At 35.2% G+C, this 25562-nt stretch overlaps 1 protein-coding gene across 5 annotated transcripts in view; it reads left to right on the plus strand.

The window, feature by feature from the left end:
* Positions 1-25562, plus strand: part of CDH19 (cadherin 19) — a 113596-nt gene that overhangs the window by 85987 nt on the left and 2047 nt on the right. For 2 of the 5 annotated variants that reach the window (XM_051773420.1, XM_051773411.1), the window contains exons 7-11: positions 644-897; positions 3310-3446; positions 11762-11883; positions 19978-20095; positions 22124-22375. In XM_051773420.1, the coding sequence (XP_051629380.1) occupies positions 644-897; positions 3310-3446; positions 11762-11883; positions 19978-20095; positions 22124-22375 (883 nt within the window). Of the gene's footprint in view, positions 1-643; positions 898-3309; positions 3447-11761; positions 11884-19977; positions 20096-21090; positions 21256-22123; positions 22376-25562 lie in introns of those variants that run through there. The other 3 variants (XR_007900911.1, XM_051773434.1, XM_051773444.1) reach the window with 3 other exon arrangements.

Genomic DNA, 25562 nt, shown 5'->3' on the forward strand with positions numbered 1-25562 from the left:
CACTAAACACACTCAAAAAATTACCAGCTTATGAATTAAGATATTTAATAGTCTTTGATACTGTGTAATCTTTTTTGGAATCACACAGAAGTATTTCTGGGGCATCTAGGACATCACCTGAAATGAAGATAGAGTTCGATAATATAGTGAAATCAAGGGCTTGGATGAACTGAAAGCTATAAGTGTGGTGGTTTTGTTTGTTTGTTTGTTTGTTGATTTGTTTTCTTTCATTTTGGTTTAAGAGTTTGGGGTTTTTTTGTTTGTTTCTTTCTTTCTTTTTCTATATGGATTTGTTACAGTTCGGAAAGCTATTTATTTAGTAAGTCTTTTTTTTTTTTTAATTTCAATAGATAAAGACTTTCTAAAATAGTAATGTAACTATGACTTTTTTTACAGTGTTGTCTGACTGTAGCATTAAAGTCCAAATGCGAAAGCAAACAAGAACAGTTTAATTTTAAAGTGTTTCTAACATAAAAAAAGAAATCTTAGAATTAACTACTTTTAGAAATAACTATTTTTTTTTCATAAATTCCCAGTTGAAGGATAGCACTATTTTGTCTTTAATCTCACACCATTTATGGAACTATATTTAATTCAAATATGAAGAAAGAAGTATTTCAAATCTCTCTTTTATTCTTAACAGACAGTGGATTATGAGAGCAAAAGGAGATATAGTATTCAAGCAAAAGTTGTAAACAAGTACATTGATGAGCGTTTTTTGAAAGAAGGACCATTTGAAGACAAAACCATTATCAAAATCAATGTGGAAGATGCTGATGAACCTCCAGTTTTCACCTCAGAGAACTATGTGATGGAGATTGATGAAGGGGCTATGAAGGGCTCATTGGTGGGGGTCGTAACCGCTAGAGATCCAGATGATGATGACAGTCCAGTCAGGTACTTAAAATGTGAACAGGTCTCAAATATAAATGTAGTTGGGATTTCCTAAGTGTATTTCTGCTCCTTACCTTGGTTCATAATCACAGTTAATTGTGCTCTCACTGTGGCAGCCTATGTTACTCAAGATGTTATGGTTTAACCCCCTTAAGCAACTAAGGACCATACAGCTGCTCACTCACTCCCTCACCTGTTGGGATGCAAGGGAGAACTGAAAGGGTAAAATTGTGAGAACTCATGGGTTCAGATGAAGATAGTTTAAAAATAATTAAAAAAAAAAAGGAAAAGAAAGTAACAAAGGGGAAAAAAAACAACGTACAACAAAACCGCAAGAAAACAAGTAATGCAAAAAAGACCCAAACCAATTACTCACTGCCAGCCAGCTGATACCTAGCCACTCAACCCAGCAACAGCAGATCCTGTTTTTAATAATTTTAATAATAAATAATTTTTTCTGTCTCTAAAAGAGAAAACAGGTAATTAAGCTTTAACATACGGTTTACAATTAAAATAGCTTCCTGAATTGCCTGACATCACTATGTACTATGCAATTTAGACAAGTTAGGATACAGTGAAAAATGGTTGAGACATAAAATAATTTATGGTATGTAGATTTCTAATAGCAGGAATATATATATATTATGTTATGGCTTCAGAGATTTAGGTAATGATTTCTTATGATTTTACATTCATTTACTGTTATTTATTAAGCTAGTAATATGTTACATCAAATAAGAAAGAATAAAAATATACATGCAATTTTTCATTCTCCCCTAAAAAGGGATCATTTGGTAGTTTATTTAGATGACTGCAGCATCTCCTGTGGAACAATTAAATGTTCATGCATATCTATAACTTCTTAGAAATATTTTAAAGAAATTTGCCTCAAAGTGAATATGTCTGCATAGTCCCAAAACAGTGATACATATATTGCCTCACTCAGTTTCTTTGGAGTATGTCACTCCTAATATAAAGGTATGTTTACTGGGCTAAGTGCCATGCAAATAAGAGTATAATTTTAAAACCATTGCTACCATAAATGACAGCAGTTACTTGTAATATAGAAAACAAGATGAAGCCCTGGTTTCAAACAAACAAATTAAAAAAGTTATGCAACAAAACCTTACTATGTCAGTAATAAAACATAAAAAATATCCAACATAGATTTTTTGGCAATTGTTTATCAGGAATCAGATTACCAAAAAAAACCCAAACAAAACAAAATAAAAATATTAGAAAACCCTAAACAAGCTTTGATGTAGAGTATGAGGAATACTCACTTAAATAAAAAAACCAAAACAAATAAAACAAATAATAAAAAAAACCAACCAGAGAAAAAACAATCAAAATTACAAATACCTAAAATAGAGGTTTATAAATGCTAAAACTGCAGCTCAAATTGTAAGAACTTTCACTTACAGTGTTGCGATGGTTCCTTGATTTGTCCTTTACTGATTTTCAAAACAGAAAACACAACTATAAATAACAAGTTAGAGTTTCATTCAACTTCTGGTACATTAGTTGAGCTGGAGTCCCAAGTGTTAACAGGAAACAGAAAGACTTTGTCAAGCACAGTTGAAGGTACAATGAAAGGGAGTAGTTTCACGTGGGAATTCAAAATTAGAGTGGAAAGAACCTTGCAACTATTCAAACAGGTTTTATTTCCATGGAATAGACTCTACTAGGAATTGCATCATATGGTATTTTTCTTTGTAGGTCATTTAAAATATTAGTAAATATCCTATTTTGCACCAATATCTTTGGTGTTTTTTCTGTCCATCTCTGGTCTGTGATCAGTGGTTAAACTTTAACCATTTGAGTGCTATATATGTATATACATTCACATGTGCATGTCCGCATATGGTCATAGCATCTGGAGCCTTTTCAGGGAACATTCAGGAACACAGGACTCATTTGCAATCATCTCCTGCATTTGGATTTTGTTCCCTGCCTAGACACATCATTACAGATAGTTTTCTGTCTTTATAATTCCCGTTCCCTTGACATCAGAGCTTGTCAGCAATGATAAAATAGATTTGCCATTATACCTCCACTTAGCTGTTGTGTTATTCATTTCACAAGTGGCACGTTTGCTGTTTCTTTTCAACGAAGTCATTCACCTGCTGTGAGCCTGACTTAGAAGTATGAATGAATAATGCATTTCAGATTCAGTTCACATTCATATAGATCTGAGACATATTTAGTTTTATAAAAAGAAGAGCTTTGATCTTGGCAGCAGTGAGTTTTAAATGTTTATAAGTGTACATTTTTCATGATTTCTGAGTTGTTGCAGCACACATTTATATGCATATATGCACAGCTCTGTTTTCTCAACTCACTATAGCTTTCTATGTCCTTTCCTCTGATGAAACATTTTGGTATTAGGAAATCTATTTTTTTTTTTTGGTGCAGGTACTCTATTGTCCAAAGCGTACCTTTAAAGAGACTGTTCAGCATCAATGAACACAATGGAACAATCATTACAACTAAACCTCTGGACCGAGAGATAGCTTCTTGGCACAACATAACTGTTACAGCCACAGAAACAAGTGAGTAAGAAATTTAAGGAACACTGTGTTTTATATACTGTGAACTGTAATTATCCTCTGAATATGCCTTCTTTTAAGCAGAGAATACATGCTTCTTTCTCATTATATTACTGTTGCTTGCTACATTAAAGAGCATTATTAAAATGATTTGTTAAATAGAAGCAGAATGTATTTGAGCTCCAAGGTCCTGTGCTTTTTCATAAAAGATGACCTTACCAAAAAAAGAAATTGTAATAGGATCGAGAGTGTAACACTTTCAAGTTACACTGAAGCATATGAATTGTTCCTGCAGTGCAAGATCTTAGGTTAAATTAGACCCTGGTTAATTTCACACCACATTTTTGACTAGTGTGAAATTAGCCAGGGTCTAATTTAACACCAGTCAGAAACCTGTGGCTCAAATTAATTGTGAATGTAATGCCTAAATCAGCTAGACTTCTATTCAGTAACAATTAAATCTATGGAGCAACTTTTACATATATTTCACCTGCCAATTTTGTTTGAAAGTCAAATACAAATTACCTCTGTTTGTGCTTTTGGTGACCTAGTTGTCCTGAATCTGGGGCAACACTAGAAATTTAGTTATAAGACAGTTTAACAAAACATTATGCTATATTATTTAAAAATTAATCCCATCCATCCTCAGGAAGGAGAAAAACTATATGGAACTAGAGTCCAATCAATAAATCAGAGAGGTTTTGCCAAATACTCAACACCTTTTTTAATCCTGAATCTCAGTTAAATGCTATTTATTGCTAAGACCACTTTAAACACATACTTATAAACAGCACTATTCCCAAAAGGCAGCCTTCTCTGTATATATGTAGAACATTACTGTTGGAACTGTACTATAGGATAGTCAGTGCCCATTTTAATTGAAGTCTTTAATTTGTATTTAGGAATTGATAGTATTATCTGCCTTTTTAGCTTTTCCATGAGTTTTTAAGCATAAATGTATTTTTCTTCTCATGTTGTTAGGCAGCTGGCAGGTGTTGTCAAAATTGGTCTCTGGTGTAGTTTTATCTTGTCTTGAATAGCACTATGGAAACACAGCAGGATGACTTTGGTCTGGACTTTTCTGTTTAGTTAAACAATAAAACAGGAATGAACTAAATGTTTCAAATGAATAACTGTCTCCTGCAGCAAAAGAAAGTGAGTCTTTCACAGTAATGAAAGTTGTTGTAGAGAAATGGAGACCTCATTATGTTCATATTCTCATTCTTTATTTCTTTAATGATGATACGGTCACTGTCTATAACACTCTGTTCAAAAGCACTGAAGTTAGGTCACCTTGGTCTGGCATACCTGGAATGATTTATACCATCAACTAGCAGCATTTTATTCCTTGTAATATAATCATAACACATACTCTGGGCATGAGACATTTGGTGGATGACATTGTGGCTCCACTGAAGCCAAATCAAAATGCCATTAGAGTTCACTCAAACAAGTTATTCATTGCACCTGAAACACATTTTGAAACTGGATTACAACAGCAACCTCCCTAGGAGCCTGTTAATGCCCTGAAACTCATACGGGACATGAGACTTTTGCCTCCATTGAATGGACAGAGATCAGAGATTAGTAAAAGAAGCTTTCCTCTGTTACTACAGACCTGTGGTGTGGATCATCCTATCTTTGTGCCTTTAAAAGAGCATGTTTTAACAGTATCCAGAAGTAGGTCTAAATCACTGGAACTTAAATGCAAGCAGTCAAAGCTTGTAACCTGTTGAGTCTTATTCCACTTCATGCCTAAAATATTTCTTGATTTTCAAGAGAAATCAAGTTTCCTTTGATCAGTTTTTACTTGGTTGTAATCAGCTTTCACCTAGTACAAAGCTGAAGCATAAACAATAGTATTCTAACCATATCTGAGAGCAAGAAATCCTTAAGTCACCATTATCCAGTTGGCAATTGGCCAGTAGTGCTGTTCCTCTAGGCTCAGTACTGAGGTCAGTCCTGTTTAATATACAATTATAATAACAACATTTATTGTTAGTAGCAGTGTTTTTTTTGTCAACCTGTTTTTCCTCCTCCCCCCCCGCCCCAGTACTGAGGATGGATTCAAGTAATATAGACACCAACTTTAAAGAATAAGTGTATAAGTTTACCATAGAGCAAAACAATAAAGAATTACAAAAGAAATGAGTGGCTTATGAAACAATACACTTAGCAAGGCATCTAATCATTACTACGAAGAAATTCTTATGGTGATTAAGAGAGAGATACACCATCAGTTACCCTAAATAATACATTACTACCATCCAGACCACACTTCAGCTGGGGAGGTCCCTTATCCTAGTGAAGGCCTGGAGAACTCCCTGCTGGTAACTGGGAAATCCTATGCAGTGTGTCCACTGGTAGAGTGAAGCCTCCATCTTTGCTGTGAGAGGGTCCAGCTTATATAGTGTTGAACAAATCAGCTTACGTTGCTCGATTGGTGTGGAAAAACAATCTGGCTTTCTTCCTCCATTGGTATTCCCCTGAAGCTTGGCTAAGGCCCAGAGGGAGACCCAGGAAGTCGATTTGTCCCATGTACTATCAGGTACCCCATGGCCTTGACTAGTCACTGAATATAGAACTTACAGCTATATTGATATCTCAAATATGAACCAGATGTTACTATGTGAGGCCTATTGTTCTTCGCAACCTTGGCAGCAAAGAAAAGGTATATTTATAACACATACAGGCCTTACTAATTATTCATAATATACTGTGCTAACAAGCATAAGTGTGTATTCTTCAGGCATTACTAAGTATTAAATAGCATCTTGGTTAATAAGCAGATATATCGCTAAATACAGTACTAGGCTAAATAGAATGTTTTGTTGGAGAGTTTATCTTATAGTTCAGCTTTGGCTCAGGGCCAATCCTTCAGGCCCCAACATTATACAGTGCTAGTATTATTGTTATTATTTCAAGTTTATTTTTTCTGGCTGATGACAGTGTTAAGCTTTCTTTAATCCTCTGCAAGCATTGAGTCCTATTTTGTCTCTAGGGACGGTCACCGCTTTTCTTTTCAACTTAGTCATTTTGGTCCCTAGCAATTAAAGCATTATCTTCATTTTCACACTGATTCACCTTATTGCACTTGACATGCTGTTCTCTTATACCTTGTCTTTCAAATTCTGGTCTCTCTCATAGAGGTTGTGACAAAGAATTTTTCTACTTGTTGAAAGATATTTAGCTTAATGTAGAATATGAGTACAATTGCTGAATTCAAATTTTGACTATTTTCCCATGCAAAGGATAAAAGGCAAAGTAAGTGTTGCCTACCTTCTTCCCTAGTGGTAACCAAAGCAGTACATCTGCTTCACCAAAACCATCATTAAATATCCACCAGATACTGATTCCAAGAGTGGCTTTGTAATATGTTGCTCCCTCCCAAAACATAATAGCTGTGATTTCAGAAATATTAAAAACTTCCACACTGTTAAAAACCTCCATACATACAGAAATTCTTTTTTTTTTGTTATTTAATCATATGCTGGCGAAAAAACAAACACCAAAACAACCATGACACAACAAACCAAATATATTAAAGAATTAGAAAAAAGACTATTGAAAAAAAAAGAAAAAAAATTTTTTGCTTAAAGAAAACAGATGAGATTCCAAAAACAGGTCTAAATGTTTGTGCCAGCAGAACATACAAAATATAGGCTTTAAAGCCAATATAGTACCCATGAATCTTACAAAAAAAGCAAGGTAAGAATGGGCAAAGCTAGCTAGATCCTTCCTGTTCGACTTTCTATACAAATGAAACCATCAAAGGTATTCCCTACTTTCTATTAAAGGTTACAAAGTTTTCCTTTGAACGACAATGCAGTCATATCTCTGCCCTACGCATCCAATTCTGACTTCAGTAAAAGAGTTTAAGTAACCCCATACGTTTGGTATGATTTCTGAAAGGGGTGTGGGCTACTCTTTATGTTTATCTAAAAGACAAGCTGAGCATTATTTCATTTCCTATTGCATTATTATGGATGTTCGATTCAATAAGAGAAATGTCATCTCACAAAGAATTATTTCTGAGATGACTCTGACAGATCATAATGTTTGGGAAATTATCACAGCTTTAATGACTTCACAGGAGAAATAGAAATGTGAAACTGCTGACTATCTACTCCTTTATCTCTGTGGTAGTTGCTTTTGTTGCCATTTCCTTTGGCAAGAGACTCAGAGCTATCAGCATAGGTTCCATAAGATCCAAGAAAACAAATGTTTGCTCCAAGCTACTAGTGAATTATACATTAAAAAAGTAATGTAAGAATCAACCGAAGTGAGTCAGTTGGAAAAGAGGCAGAGAAGAGTATGTTTTGCTTTTCTCTTAAAGGTTTATTTAACTAATTTAAGAAAATGCCTTAAGGACCCCCAAACAGGTCAGATACAGTGACACTAGGACCAATCCTGAGACACATTTTAACTATAATGAATATTCTCACAATTGACATGCTTCTGGTTTAGATAGAGCAGATTGAGATATTGACATATTTAGGTTGATAGATATTCAGTATTCCTGGAATATCTTAAGATTATTTTATTCACTGGAAAAAATGTTTTCATTATGGTTCTTAACCAACAATATGTCCATATTAATGTGAATGTTGCCATTGCAGAGAAATTTCTTGCCTACTAGAATAATAAGTTACATTGTGGGGAAGGCAGACATTTCTTAGAGCTACACCATGTAAGTGATGATTCAATGTGCTGACAAGCAAAAGACTTCTAAGAGATACTCAATATAGAATCAAGGAAAAAAGAGTAGTTTGGGTTGAAGGAACCTTTAAGTCATCGAGTCCAACCGTAAACCTAGCACTGCTAAATCCACGATTAAACCATACTGCCAGATCTACATGTCTTTTCAATACCTCCAAGGATGGTGACCCAACCGCTTCCCTGCACATCCCGTTCCAATGCTAGACAACCTTTTCCATTAATAAAATTTTCCTTATATCCAATCTAAACTTCCCCTGGCACACCTAGAGGCTGTTTTCTCTCATCACTTGTTACCTGTCAGAAGAGATGGACCTACACATCCCTGCAACCTCCTTTCAGGGAGCTGTAGAGAGTGATAAGGTCTCTCCTGAGCCTCCACTTTTCCAGTCTAAAGAACTCCAGCTCCCTCAGCCGCTTCTCATAACACTTGTGCTCCAACCCCCTTACTGGCTCCATTGCCTTTCTCTGGACACACTCCAGCAGCCCAATGACCTTTTTGAAGTGAGGGGCCCAGAACTGAACACAGTACTTGAGGTGCAGCCTCACCAGTGCCGAGCACATGGGGGCAATCCCTGCCCTAGTTCTGCTGGCCACACTCTTTCTGATACTGGCCAGGATGCCACTGACCTTCTTGGCCACGTGGGCACACTGCTGGCTCCTGTTCAGCCAGCTGTGTACCAACACCCCCAGGTTCTTTTCCTCTGGGCAGCTATCCAGCCACTCTTCCCCCAACCTGTAGCGCTTTGTGGGGTTGTTGTGATCAAAGTGCAGGACCTGGCACGTGGCCCTGTTGAACCTCATACAATTGGCCTTGACCCATCAATACAACCTGTCCACGTCTCTCTGCAGAGCCTTCCTACCCTTAAGAGAACAACACTCTCACTCAACTTGATGTGAACTGTAAAGTGAGGGAAGGTGCACATGTTCCCCTCATTCAGATCATAGGTAAAGGTATCAAACATGACTGCCCCCAATACGGACTGCTGGGAACACCGCTTGTGACTAGCCATCAGTTGGATTTAACTTCATTCACCACCATTCTCTGCGCCCAGCCATCCAGCATTTTACCCCAGAAAACAGTGCATTTGTCCAACCCTTGAGCCAGATGATTTCTCCATGAGAATGCTCTACCTGCAAATATTCCTTCCCTTGTTTTCAGCTGACATATTTATAAATATCTTCATTACATAAAAAATTAGTTTTTTCAGCTTAGTCTGCACACAACTTTTGTACCATGATACTAGTATATTACATCTGGCTTTTCCTTTTCTCAGGTAGTAATAGCAATATAATCTTGTGTAAATGCAGTAAAGGCAGGGGAAAAGTACCTTATATTATCAGAGTTTATTTTCCTTTTCATACAGGAATAAGCTGTACTGACATTTCTTTTATATATAAAGCCACAGTAATAAAGTATACTTGTATAACAGAAGCAGTATGTCTCCTGGGAGTACAAAATGCCTAGGAATTAAACCTGTGGTGTAAATAACACTCAGAAAAACAGTAATACCTGGACCAATATGAAAAGCTAAGCCTAAGAAACATATTGGCAGCCATGCCTTAGATATCTATCTAGATATCATTGTCTGAGCAAAATTAGACTTTGCAAATATGTGTTTGGACACTAGTGGATAGAAGAGCTCTGTCATTCCAAATTAAGTCTTGGGTTTTCTGTGTTGGCTAGGGTTTGGTGTCAGTGCTCACTGAAATTTCACTGTCTAGAAGTGGCAAAAATATTTTTAAAACATGTAAATATTGATGAATTTTTCTCCCAAAGCTTCAAAATTTGAAAATACTTAAGAGGAAGAGTAACAGAATTTCTTAAAAGGCCAATCATTGTGGTAGCCATGCTGTTAAGTGATGTAAGAAAGTGCAGCCAGCTCTTCCAGTCACTCCAGCTCAAGGCTCTCCTGCCACTGGGCCACTGGAGCCCAGCCCGGTGCCTGGGGACCCAAAGCCTCTGCCCAGGCTCAGGGTTGTGGCTGACACTTTCCTCTTTGTGGGCTCAGCCAGTAGCACAGCTGAGCACATCTCAGAAACTCACAATGAGGACACTGACATGGTCAGTCATGCAGATTGACACTGACAACACAGCTAGTGCAGACACACACACACGCACAACCCTCTCCAGATTCACAAGCACACACACACTCATGGATCCCTTCTGTACCTAATTCTGTTTGCCCAACATCCCTTCCTGTATCCTAAGTCCTCTTATCTGCTTCATGGGTCCCCAGCTCACCAGTTAGTGCACAGTTGATACTTGCTGGCAAACCCACAGACCTCACACACTTGTCCCTCATGCACCTCACATTTGCAATTTCCCCCTGAGCATATCTGCATGGAACCTTCGAGCACCTGTCCTGGACCCAAGGACCTCTACTCACTGTTCAGTCCAACTTAAAGTTTGCTAGCAAAAACATACATACACTCCATGCACACCAAGCCTGGGGAAGATACAGATATTTTGCCCCTGTCTCCACAGTCACCCCAGTAGCTGGTTTCATAAGGCCCCATCTGACTCCAGTATCTGGCACCAGTTTTCACTCACACACATGTAGGTCTCACCAGTAGCTGGCACTTAGTCCCTGCAGCACACATACATATGCAATGAGAGAGAGTGAGAAAAGATTTGATAAAATGTAAAATGATAGGACAGACTGGTGATCAGGTGCAGGACTCAGCCAGACAAATGCACTGATTGGACCTGTTTTGTACACGACCAGCCCCTTTTATACCCCTTTCTGTCTGACTCCTCTTTGTTCCTCCCTGCATGTTCCCCATGGGTCCTTACAGCTCCACTGATTTCTCCATCCTCCCAAGTCTGGGGTCCTTCTGATGTACAGTCTTGTAAGTTACAAAGTCCAAATTGATCTACCTGGAATTGTTGCCCTGTGGTTTCTCGGTAGCCCATCAATTATCATAAGGTTTGTTTCTTGTCTTTGTCTTCATGTTTACTTTGTCAGGTCTGTGTCTTTGTGTGTTTTGTTTCTGTTTTCCCCTTTTTCTCCATTGGTTTATCAGTTGTCAAGGTCATTGATCTGATAATTTCACAGGAATAAACATTCTCATACTCTCAGGTGCCGCCAAAAATTAGTGTATCTGACCAGGTTTGGACCTCATCATCCCCCCCCTTTATCATTTGTCCCTCAAATTTGTATTCCTGCATGTTCTTGTTTATGGATTCCTCTTTTTCTTATTAACTCCTTTTGCACTGAAAAACGGTCCTTAAGCAGATACCCTTAGAGGACCTGACATTCTTCTTATACATGACCTTACTTATGGCTAGTATAATAAATTGTTCTGTGTGAAAAAAAAACTCATTTAATTTTTCCAGATCAGGTTTTATTTTTTTACATTTAAATTAGTTTCTGATATGGTAAATAAAATATTAACAAATCCAAAATTTTACATGAAATGTCTTATTTCAAGAGTCTTATAATGGTATACTATTATAATAGTATAAAAATGTGTCTGTAGGTCTTTGTGATTATTTTCTTCTCTGCAGAATACAGGTAAAATTTTCTAATGTTTACATTACCTTAAAATATGTGGTAGATTATTTATAACTTTTGATTTATTTTTTTTTTATCCACTAGGAAATCCTGAAAAAATTTCAGAAGCAAATGTGTATGTCCAAGTTCTTGATGTTAATGAAAATGCACCAGAATTCCCTAAATATTATGAAATATTTGTTTGTGAAAATACCATTTCTGGACAGGTAAGCATGTAGAAATTAGACATCAGTTTTCTCATTACAATGAAGATTTGGTCTGAGATGTTATTATTCTGTTTAATATTGATTATTTCAGTTCTGTGAGTACAGGCTGCATTTTGTCTATTTCCAAAATTAGTTCTGTTGATATATCTATAGTTTGAAATTTAAATTTTAGAACACTGACGTGTATTTTTTCCCCTTTAAAACAAAATCAGGATACCTTGTTTGTCTCCAAAAACATGTAATAAGAGAAGCACAGACACAAATTTCTGCAAAGAAACATATGGCACAGATTTGTTTCATGTTAATGTCCTAGATGCAAAACCTAGGTATAGTAATTTCAACAAAAGCACAACATAGTCTGGAAGAACCAGGCTTAGACCAGATTCAAATCAGATTCATTGCATCCTTCAATTAGAAATCATTTATTATGAACTGAATTCACATCCTGTCTAGTTCTGTGAAAGTTTGAAAATGTTTAAAACATGGCCTTTGCAACACCTTCCCCAGCTGGCAGCTTAAGCTATTAAGTAGCATTAAGCATCCTTCCCTGGAGGTTTTTTTGCATTTCCTACTCTTCCACAGGTAAATGTGGTAACATCAGTCAGCTGCTGTAATCCCCAGGCACACAAAAGACAACTATTTTGCTGTCTTTCCATTTTCCTCCTGTAAAAAAAAAAAAAACAAGGATGTAAAAAGCTGAGGGAGAGGGATTGGTGGGTTTTTTATTTTGGTTTGGGTTTTCTTGTTTCTGTGTTTGTTTTTTTTTTAAGAAAAGGTACAAAATAAGCAACAACGACAACAAAAAAGGAACAATAAAAGTTATAGACAGAAAAATCTATATGTTTTCCCACGACTCTAAAGCATTATTTGGACACAAAAAAAAGACCCGTGGGATATCTTTGATGATTCCATTCAAATATTTTGCTGTATTTTGGTTTCTGAATCACAGAGCCTCTCTTTTCACGACAGTTTGGTTTACTTTGACCTCTATTAGTCTGCAATTAAATAAACCTTTTTCTGTTGCTCAAGTTATTTCTTTATAGCCTTTTACATTTACTTTGTTTGTTCTGCATTTCGTAATTTCCCAGTCTGCTAAGACTACCTCTGGTTCAGAGGTATTTGAAGCAAGCCATTTCTTTTGCTCTTTAGGTAATTTATTGACAGATCAAAGTGCAGGCATTAAATCAACTGCACTTTATGTTCTTTGACTTCAAGACACCATGAATTAAATATGGATATTTGTAATTCATGTTTTGGACTTGCCTACAATATAAAAACCCTGGTGCTTTATTTCTCAAGGTTTTTAATATTCTGTACTTGCTCATTGATAAATAGTATCTGTATGCTAACCTATCAATAGTTACTTTTCAATATCAATTAACTATATACGTTAAGTGTTTTGGGAATCACTGGATAAAATGGCACTGTAAAAAATAGCAGTGGTAACAATAATAATAAACTCTTTGGGCATAGAATAATTCATCTTTGACATTGTAATACATAAATGAGGGATGAACATGTTATTTTTCTCATTTTACATACAGGAAAAATGTTACTTTTATTTTGGGGTTCTTTTTTCATTGCTATAGGCTTTTGAGAAGAACAGGCATCTTTAGCTTAGCCTGTGGAGACTGTGACAGTAATGTTAAATAATTTTCTCATCAACAAATGATCTTAGGAAGAACAACAGGAAATTGCTACTGAAGTGCATAATTATCACAGTCAGAGTTTATGATATTTTAGTCAGTGTTTATGGCTTATACAACATTGTTAGCTCATGTAACTTCTTCAGTGCTATTAATCTTTTTTTTTTTTAATTTTTACTCACAAAATAAAGATCCTTTATTTTCACCTGCAAGAAGGCAAAAGGTTCAAAACTGATTTTATAGATGACCTGGTTGTCCATTGAACAACAAAATTTACATTTCAGAAGAATCATTTTAAGCAGTCGAAGGACTTAATCAGGACATTAAATATCTTTTTATCTTAGCCATATTTCTGCAATCAATTCTAAATAGCTCAGGAATCTGCTTACACGTTGAGTTGAGATCAAAGCTTGTATAGCTACACTATCACATTTCAGTTTCTAAACCAGCCATGTCTATCCATTTAGCTGGAAATAATATGCTGAGAGATGTTCTCAGAGATGTTTTGGATTTCATTTATTTCCCTGATCTGAGCTGAGTTGTGTCTACTTTCAAACATATTTGCATCTCCAGGTTTATAGTGTTTCGGGGAAAGGAAGGAAAGACATGGCAAAGGGAAAGACACTGCCAAAAAAATGAAATGTCTTATTCAATCTAGACTTTATCTTGGTGCCTGTCTGATTTACTGTAAAAGATATGTAGAGTCATGTGGCAATTAAGTTATTTTTATATAGCCTAAGGGTATGCTGGCTTGTGATAAAGAGTATGAAATACATAATGAATAAAACTAATTGTTGTCCTAATCATCCAAACTCAGGCACAGTTAATAGTAGCTTCAGTCTAGAGAAGAGGGGTTGTTTTGACATTTTGGATTTTCTGAAAAACTATAAAAATTCTTTGTCTGCCTTTACTGACTGAGTGCTGATCTTCAAGTCCCTGTATGGTGTTTTTGTAAGAGTTACAGACGTTTGGCTTAACCTCCAAAAATGATTCAAACAAAAAGATTATATTTCAGTCTGTGGGACTATAATCTAAACTTGACAATAAAAATGGATGTAAAGAAGACAGATAGGTGGTTTTTGGCATCATACTAAATCCATTTATCATGTTTATTAGACATTTTGAATGGATTTTCCACTATCTGTTTAATGTTGTAGTTCCGTACTGTTCCATAATACAAAAGTCAGCTGTATACTAACCACAACTGAAGTTTTCTTTTGCACATTGAAAAACCACTTTCATTACACTCCCAATATTAAATACATTATTTTCAAAATGAATTGAAGATTAAAATTGAACATTTCAAAATGAATTGAACATTTCAAAATGAATTGAACATTTCAACAGGAATTGAACATGTTCAAATAAATTGAACAACAATTTATTGAACATAAATTGAACATCTATAGGATAAAACAGCCTTCTATCCTATTACAACTATAACTATTATCAGATCAAATTGAACAACATTAATAAGGCATTCAAACCTATGATTTCTTTTTTATTGGACCTTACAAATTCATAACTGTATGTAAACATGGTAAATGATGACCACAATATGCTCATCAATATTTTTTTATATTTACTATTTATGACTGTGTAGAGTAGCTATAAACCTTTGAACTTCAGAGGAAATATTCTATACAAATAGTCAATGGACCAAATCTGTCCCAAAGGTAACACTGGAGACATCTCAGCAAGAATGAATCTGACCCTAAAAGCTTAATTCCCAAGGCATTAATAAATTAACTCAGCTGGAAGATGCAGTTTGAAAGTTTGATGTAGACTATAGCAAAAAACTTAAATGTAAGAAACCTGACCTTCCAGAATGTACCTATTTATATGCATGGTAATTTCAGCCCTTTTGTGAATGTTGGTCTTTCTTCATATCATGCAGGATACCTACATTCTGAATTAATGCTGTCATCTCTAATGCGTATTTATTCTGGCAATTCTGAGTTCCTGTAATTTGGGGATCATGTATGAAGTGACTTTGATATTGCAGCTTGCTTAGCAATTTTTATTAGATCCAGAGAAATGACTAAGTATGCAGAGCACTTTGAGCTAGAGATGAGAAAAGAACCAAATTTATTTACTCAGTACTTAGCACATAATAAAATAATAATCAGCTACAGTGAAAGTGAAAAGTACTCATTTGATATTACTTCTCTACATAATGAAATGACATAAGAAAAAAGAGGAAATCTTTAAACAACTTCTAGGAGTAAATGATTAATGTTAAAAATGCAGTTTGCTAAAACAGATCCAATCCAATAAATCGTGAGGCAAAATTATTTTTGATAGTAGAGAAATAAAAGTGATAGGTTAGTAAGACAATGTTTACTATTTCAGACTGCATGCTCTCTTCATCATTTACAAAAAGCATCTGAGCAGTGAAGATAGGAAAATAAAAAGTTTAAAAAAATAGCAATGAATGCATCCCTCAGAGTGTAAAAACATGAAGAAGCTGTGAAAGCAACATCTATTGTAGCAGACTCTTACTCTAAGCTGCACCTGCAGATGCACCAAATGTAACTTGTGACATTTTGAAACAGTAGGCAAAGTGGCACATGGAAAATTCCTTTTTCTCTTTTATATGGATCATGATTCAACAACACTACCTCTTAGCAAATGGAACAACTGGGACAAGTTTATCAGCATATGCAAGCAAACATAAAAAAGCACCTCAGTGTTATGGCATGAGCTTTGTAATTGTTAATTCTATGAGGGTAAGTATAACATTTTATTTATAGCTGAGCAGAAACCATTACAGTAGAGACAGAGAAATCAGATCAATACTGTGCCAATTTGCTTTTCAAAACAGAAACAGTCAACAGGAGAACATTGGTCTTGAGGTAGAAGGCCTACCTGGAACATGCAGTGTTGACCATAGTAATGAACATTTTAATCTTTTACCTGCACTAAAATCTGATGGTCACCAAACATTGTTAAGCAATAATAAAAATGTTACTACTTTTAAGATCTCTTCCAATTTGAACAAAATCAGGTCGTGACTCCCAAAAAAGAGGTGGTTAGATCTGTTACATAGTGTAAACCACAGCAGAGCTCCTATTGAAGGATGCTGTTGGAAAATAAAACAAAAAAAAATGAAGTAGAGGGAGGTGGCAAATATGTTCCTGCTTACTTCAGTGCCTCAATGGGATTGGTAAGACTAGAGCTAAGTGTAGAAGAATACACAAAGGACTCAAAATTCTACATTCAGAGTACCTAGCATCAAAATTAACAGTACTGATTGTTGTTCAGATGGACAATCTATGCCTTAAGTTGAACTTGGTTGAGAGAAAACCTGTAGAAGCAGTAAGGGCTGTAACAGAGAAGATTTGTCATTCCTTCAGGAAGTCTCCGTAAATTCAATTCAGTGAGACCCCTTGGTGTTGAGGAAATAAATTTTCAATGAATTTTCATCAAGATTATTTGTCAGTGAACTACTCCATAATCCACAATTTTTTCTTTATAAGACAAACAATCTTCTAAAACGGTTTTCTGAAAAATTATTCTGTACAAAATAATGATCAATGGGAGATCAGAGCTCTTACTTATATCTCAGACTCTCTCATGATAATAATTATTTGATGAATGTGCCCACTACTCGATTGGATGAGGAAGTTGAGTACAGTAGGCCACATCTTTTTGTGACCTTAGATTGAAGGAGACTCTGCTGTTCCCAGATGTGATCTTAGTGTGTTTGCAAAGAAATTGTAAATGAGGCACACTCACCATGAACTTAAATCAGTTTTTCAACAAGAATCAATTAATCCCTGCTTTAAAGAAATATCCATTTTAAATTGACCACTGGATTATTAAAGCTTCTAGATTAATGAGACTTGAAATTAGAAATTTTAAAGCAATTAAATTTCAGCCTAGTCAATACAACTGATATAACCTTGCAGAAGCAACATATTATTCACTATATTTTCTTTGTTTACACATTAAAATGTAAGAGGTTTGTAAGCCTAGACACACAAGCAATAGCTGCAGTTTTTGAGTTCATGATGCCAGTTTCCCCAGTAAAAGGCTACAATTTCCTCTGTTAGGTGTACAAAGATCTAGAAAACTAGGGAAAAAAAGGAGCAGTTTCCTTCTCACTGAGTGTTTTTTTCTTTGGAGTCAGCAAAATCAGAGTTACCTATTGCTTTCTAAATATTTTATAGACTAATCTGGGTTTTGCTGAATCTTAATGGAAGTGATACAACAAGAAGTAAACAAAAAGGATTTACCCTGTCCTTATGTTCCAGATTTTCCCCTGCTGCTAAGGTGAACCCTTAAAGGCATATGAATACGGCTAGAATAACCATAAGAATCTCAGGTTTGTGTAGAACAAGTCAGCACAGATCAAAGCAAGGGAAGGTGCCTTGTTTTTTTTTTTAAGCTAGCCACATACTCCTCAGAATGTAATGGATTAAATCAGATATAGGCCCTATAAATTTATAGGGCCATATACATTCTGTATGTAAAATTTGGAAGTCAATAATGAAATAACAAAACAGTATCTAATTTACAACTGCAATAATTTTATGATTTTCAAACATGATATGTTCCTAAAAATGTACTTTCTAAAAACATTGCTAATACCTGGCTGAATAGAATGAATATTGGAAGTATAAACGTCACACACACTAATTTGGCTTTTTTGTTATGTAGTTAGGTAATTCTAGTCTACCAATTAACTAAACTAAAATCAAACCAAACCAAAATAAAACAAATTAGATGAGGCTAGGATGTCTTTGCAGATTACTCTATTACTCTGCATATTTAGTATACCTTGATAGACCCTGAATTATAAGGACAGATGTAAAACCATACCAAGATTTTTCTCACCTGCGACCATAAACGTGTTACCAGCAAATTGTCAAGAAAGGTCAGCATGGTCTTTTTTTAGTTTTTTGAGGCATATGGCAGAATATTATAATGAAAATGTTTCAGTCTTCATGGTTTAGACTATATATATACTTTTGCACTCCATTGCTGTTCATATTGAGGACATTCTGGGAACTGTATTTCCTTGTAAAAATGATGCTTGTGGTAACCAAGGTAATGTTAGTGGTCAGTTACTGTTCCTCAGTGATTTCTTGACCTGCATGTCTATATCTGTATTTGCATCACCTAAGTGATTTTGTTAGTTCTGAAGAAAGAAAAAAAAATACCTTAATAGTCTTCATCCTTTGTACGCTATGATATCACTGAAGAGTTACTCTTCTCATTAATGGAAATAAAAAAAACAAATCTCAACCATCCTCGCTTGTCCATAGTGTGAAAATATAGATTTAAAATAAATTTCCCATATAAAAAGGGAACAGTGTTAAGAATACAGATCTTCTGGGGTGTAAGCCACCTTTTGCTCTCTGCTTTGATGGTTACATCAAACTTAGCTTGCTTGAAAAGAAAAAGAATGTGTGCTGAAGTCTTAGATTTTTTACTAAAAAAAAGGTTTAATCAGGAGAGTTTTCAAAGGCACAGATGGAAAGATGCAGTAGTCATTCCCATTGACTTACTGCTTTGCTTTTAGAACCTGCAGGTGCTTTCTGGCTTGAGGAAAGTCGAGGTCTCAAGTCTCTTGTGTACAAATATCTACAAGGCTTGATACGACTGATAAAAGAGAGTAAAATTTCAAATTTTTTCTGAAAATTGGTGGGCTTGTATCAGTTTGCTTTCCTCCTGATCAGTAGGGGTGCTTGCTATTATATGCTGAACATTAAATATTTGCTGATAAAAGTAATAAATATAAGTTCTTTTTAAAAAGAAATATTGCTAATTATGTTAACTGTGTGGTTGCTAATTTACGGACATGAAAGATATTCTTTTGAATGCTGTTATTTTTAGTTTTATCTTGCAATGATTATCTGGTTTGACATATTTCTAAATGTAGAGTATTTTGCTTTCTTGAGAAAAAGCAGTCAAAAATTGCCATAATCAGTTATATTATGCAGAATCAACAATTCAGCACATGAACTTGTCAACAAGTCTCACTTACTGAAGCTTCAGTACATCAATTGAATAGTGTCAATATGTTTGTGGATTGGAAGAAAATGGGTTTTGTATAGCAGGATTTCTTCAAATGTAGAATGATACACTCTTTACCTTGAGGGAAAAAACCCCAACCCACTACATATATGATTATTTGTTTCATTTATAGAGACTTCACTTTCTCCTGATCATTTGATCTAGAAAATCTCTTACATTTTCTCAATATTTTAATGCCTGCCTGTCTCAAGTAGATGAAAAATTAAAGTAGAGTATTTGCAGAATATAAGTCTCAATAAGCCTATTTGGGTATGTGGTGAATACTTGCATAACAGGCACTCAATACGGATTCACAGATCACATCTTCAGCATCAATAGTTTCGCATGCCTGGTATATCCTTTTATTGTTTTAAAGGACAAGAAAATTCTTCTATTCTTAAACAACTCTGTTCTTCTGTCTTTCCAGCTAATTAAAACCGTAAGTGCAGTGGATCAAGATGATTCAGCAGAAGGCCACCATTTTTCCTTTTCGTTGGCTCCAGAGGCCACAAACAATTCACATTTTACTGTCAAAGACAATCAAGGTAGTGTCATTCATGTAGCTCTTTAAGACCTTCCTAATGGAAGCTGCATGCTTCTAGTGGTCCTCAATTTTGTAAAACTTTGCACTTAAATAGAAATTGTTATTATATGAACTTGTCTTGACAACAATAATAATTTGATACTATCAAAGAGTTTATTTTCCTTCTCAAATGGATAACATAAACAGCAAAAGACAGTTTTATTTCTAGGAAAGAAAAACTATTGAGATGAAAAAATACAGTGGTACTCTTCGAAACTTTTTTCTTAATGTAGAATATGGTGGGCAATTCCAGATTTCTTGTTAAAATTATTTGTCTGAGAAATAATATCACCAGAAAGAAAAGAATGATATTAATAAGTGTTACTTCATCACTTCAACAAAATTATAAAAACAGATAACAAGGAATACATTCTTATTTTTTATAATATACTTTAAGTTGCTTTTACCACATGATGACACCACATGATGTCTTTATGTATTTTATTGTTATTCAGAACTAATTTGGTTGAGACTCATATTAAAAGAGTGATATTGAGAAACAGCAAGCAAAAACAGTCTGCAGTGAAAGTATAGGTGAAATATCTGATGGAATTTTAGAGAAGATGACTATTTAGAGTCAGTCTGCTAAGACTATAAAAAAGACTTCTTCAGGCTCAGCTAAAGTACACATTGTTCTTATTGACTTTGTTAATTATTTGAATGTTCTGGCTAAGGGAATAAATCAATGGAAATAAGTTTTGGAAAGTTCTGGCTGTTAAACAGCAAACTACTTCTCTCAATCTTCTTCAAAGTTAGTCAATGTATCAACAAGTCTTTCACTTCCCATCTCTATTAACCTCTTACTCAGCCTTTCCCACCTTCGGTCACTACTCAAAACCCAAGCAGACCCTCACACCAGGCAACATATTCAGTTGCTTTTGGTAGCTACTAATGGGGAAAAAAAAAAAAAAAGATGCAATCAGCTCTCAATCTGTCCCTTTCTGTTGCATTCCACAGAAATAGCTGAGTGAATTGTGATAATCCTAAGGAAGAGCAAAAGTGACTACATGTCTGCAGCATTTTATCTCAGAGTTGCTTTCTGAACTATGACAGAAACCTAGAACAACTTAAATGTGAGGGACTCTAACTTCAGTAGACTGTTTGGATAGATGTATTAGACAGGTAATGGTGGAAACATGGTGTTTGGGGGTTTTTTTGTTTTGGTTTGTGGGGGGGGTTTCTGTGTATGCGTATGAACACACAGTAATTCACTCTGCCAGGACAAAAAGTCTGACATGGAAATATTTAATTTTTTTTTTATTTTATTTTCGTTACATATAGATGTAGACAGGGGTATTTTGTTCTGGTACAAGCTATGTTTCATATTTGAATTAATTGATATGCAGTAGGAGCTGAAATTAAGCTGCTTACTGTGTTTTGTACAGAACATATTTCTAAATACTAATAGTTAAATACAAAGCAAAGTCAAAGCCTCTAAAACTTTTTTGCTATTTTAGATAATATGGATCCAGCTAGCTCCAGTTTTTGAGCTAGGAAAAGAATTAAAAGACTACTTTAGTGGACTTTTTTCTCACTTTTGTCTCTTTTACTTGCCACCTGTTTTCACAATGTGCTGCTAGACATGCTTGTTTAACCCCTTTGATTGGTAAACTGTCTATATTTTATCTGTTAACTGCTGACTTAGCATCAGCTGGTTACATGAAACCATTTTCAGAACCAATTAATTAATCTGAGCAGGCATCAGATACTGAAAATAGTGCAAATTTCTTTAGCTCCCAACATTAAAAACAGAGCTCCTAGGACAAATTTTATTATTGCCCATGGAATGTACATGTCAAAAATAAATGCAATTTATTCGTGATTGACAAAATGCTCACCAAATATCAGTGCCCAGTTTTACATTTTTAAGTTTCTTAATATGTATCTTTGCACAGTACTATTGGTTTTAAATAGGTCAGATTCCACTGGAATAATTATTGTTGTTGTTAGAAAACATAAATGCATGTCATCATCATAATTTATCTTCTAGATAACACAGCCGGAATTTTCACAAGCAAAAGTGGCTTCAGGAGGCAAGAGCAGTTTTTTTTCTACTTGCCAATCTTAATTCAGGATAATGGGACGCCACGGCTGACAAGCACAAATACTCTCACTGTCACTGTCTGCAACTGTGACACTGAAGTAAACACCTTCTATTGTCGATACGGAGCTTTCTTGCATTCCTTGGGTCTCAGCACAGAAGCTTTAGTTGCTGTTTTGGCTTGTATACTAATACTCCTAGGTAAGTACAAATAAGAGAAATTACTTTGTTTCCTTTTACAGAGGGGTTAGTTAAGTGACAAAAGCAGACCGTTGACTGAAAGACTGTAAGTACTGGGCTGTTGGGAAAAATTGAAATAAGGCAAACGCTTAATTTCTTTTCTGTTTTCTTAACTATAATTTCTCCCTTCCCCTCTCCATTTTTCAGTAAAATTTGAATTCTAACACTATTTCCTAAAATTTAGGTGTAGTTGTGTCATGGACATTCTTACCCCTGAAGCATTCCAATAGTAAAGATTTCAGAGCCTAAAGTCTGTACGGAGCCCCAATAAAGCTGAAGACAGCATTACACAAAAAAATTGGCTAGTGTAAGGATATATTAAGAGGTGCAGCACTGCACTCATTCTGCCTTAGGAATGATAAATGAAGAGCTGAGATCAATAATAAAGAATAAAAGAAAAAGAGCATGACATTCTCAGAAAGCAAATCCAGGCACAAACAGGGAGCTTCTCTGTCAATTAATAAGGTTACATCTCCAGACAACATTTTCTCCAGATGCTGGACATCTCTTTTTCCTATCAGGAGACATTGACTTAACCTCCATTACATTTGGGAGCTTGTGAATAAGTTTGGATAGATGTATTGGACAGGTAATGGCAGAAACATGGTTGTTTTTTGGTTTGGTTTGGTTTGGTTTCCTATGCATAGGTATGCACATACGCAGTAATTCGTTCTACCATGACAAAAAAGTCTGACGTCAATAGTTATATAGAGTTGTGCTAGAACCTCTGCAAAAGGTCCTCACAGCTGGTAAATGATGCTCAAAACCAGACCGACAACCTGTTCCTGCACTGAATGAGGCTATGGCTGCTGCAAGACATATCAGAGTGACAGCACTCAGGCAAAGACCCGCTTCACCTGATGAAGCTCACACCTGTCACTTCAACAGTGCATTTGTCTTTTTGAGCAAAAGGATATTCCTGCAGCGTTCCGTGAGTGATTTGATGACACTGACACGTTATAACAGCAAGCACGGTGCACTAATCTTTCGCTAAAGGTTAAATATCCGTCCTGAAACTCTGAACCTGTTTGAGTAACTGAGGGTAAGGTGTAGTAGATTTTGAGACTAGGAAATAAGAGGTAGAGACAGGTAGGTTTTTTTTCCAAGGCAAAACGATTAACCTTAGATCTTGGTCAGTAATGGTCATGGACATCAATACCAAATTCAAGCTAATGTGAATAAACCAACACAGGAAGACTTTAAGTCTCTGTTACCTGTGTAATATGCATATGCATATGCCATATAACAGTATGTTTCATAAAAGACCATATCAAAAAATACCACAAAACAATCGATGGGTTACAAGCTTATAAACTGTGCAAACCAAGCATAAATTGATTTTCAATAATATTCTAAAAAAAAAATTAATTAGAATCAAAAAAGAAAACTGCAGCAAAATATCTAGCTGCACAAATGTAATGTCCAGAAAGAAAGAAGCAATAATAACAGAAATAACATTGCCTTAAGAAACAAAAACATTCAGTAAAAATTATTCTCTCATTGTGTTTGTTAATGAGAGTAAATATAATAATATCAATATTTTATTTTTTTATATCACTGAAAGAAATACACACAACTATACAGTAAAAACTTTTTTTTACATATAAAGTATGTCTAAGTAAAGAAGGTTTTTTCTATGTTCATTAAGTAATCTGACCTCTACTAGTCTATAAATAACAGCATGCAATATATTTATCATCATTAACTGCAACAAAGCTGAGGCCTGAAAATGAAGGCTTGCAGCTCTATACTGATGTGTTTTGATCTGCTATAGTAGCAACAGAAGACAGAAAAGACAAGTTAAATAAAGTTAATGGAATTAATTCTGCATTCTGTCAACAAGGTTATTGCTTATTTTCCTTAACATATGGAATAGAAACCAACTCTAATAATTTCCTGTTGTACCTTTCACCTCCTGACTGAATATCTTGGGGAAAAATCATTGAAATTTCTCCTGAAATAGAAGCCCATAATTTAGTCCACACACTAAAATGAGTTGTCAAGAAGCAACACATGTACTTGTTAGCTATAACTCAGCACCTTCGTATGGCTTTGAACTCTCAAGATCTGGTGACACACAGGAAACCACAGAAGCAAAACAGCCTACCAAAAAATACATTTGGTTTTATTTATCCATATTTAGGCATTGAATAGATAGGGGAAGGGTGAAAACAATGGAAGGGAACCTCATAACTTTTATGTCTAAATGGGAGTACTCTCAACTAGACACCAGCCATTTCTTGACTCTGTAACAAAGTCCAGGGATGCACTAGTTCCCCTACATCCATCTCCTAGTTTCCAACAGAGAACACAGGAACAGGCTTGCTTGCTCTTCCAGAGTTACCTTATTTAAATCTCAGGTTAGATCTGCCTTAGGCCTTTCAGTCAGTTTAAGTTTACAAGCAGGTCAGTGTTCATTTCAAGTTTTATTTGGTTGTTGCAGGATATCTGAACTTTGTGTTATCCACTTAAGGGACTAAGGATCAGGCAAACTGTATCATTGCATTATCCAGGCCATCAGTGGAATTGTTCATCAGAGGTTTCTTGATTGCTTGAGAGAGGTCTTCTATTCAAGTGGAATAAGCACATGGTGCCTATGTATATCACAAAATCAAAGCAGGGATATAGATAAATATATTAGGCCAAAAGAAGAACAAATTACCACCCTCTTTACAGACACAAATATTTTAAATTAATTAAATATTTGAATTTATGTTTGTGATTAATTAAAATGAAATAATAAAATGTTCTATTCATTATAGGTTTGCCACTTATCTCTGAAAAACAATTTTCCCTTATGATGTGTACCATTAGAAGAGTTCACCATGCAAATGGTTTGGAAAGTTAAAGCCATCTAGGTTTTGTAATTATATCACAACAATCATGTTTGCAGTGCTTTCAAATTTGGTGTTGATATCTCCCAACCAAATGAAATAGTTTACTGGAAATAGGTAGAAATAAAGTACTACTTCAGTTTCATCCTATTCTTAAGTAAAATCCTGTAATTGTTGGCAGTTGTATCATTTCATGTCCTGAGGAAAAAATACAGTCCACAAACTACTTACTTATTAAATAGAACTTCAACTGCTTTCAGTTAAAAACTAAAATCATTAATCTCTTGAAAGTCATAGACTAATTCAAAGGGATC

The sequence above is a fragment of the Manacus candei genome, unplaced genomic scaffold (assembly GCF_025592945.1).
Source record: "Manacus candei isolate 608988 ecotype Guabito, Panama unplaced genomic scaffold, ASM2559294v1 h1tg000008l, whole genome shotgun sequence".
NCBI classification, from domain to species: Eukaryota; Metazoa; Chordata; class Aves; order Passeriformes; family Pipridae; genus Manacus; species Manacus candei.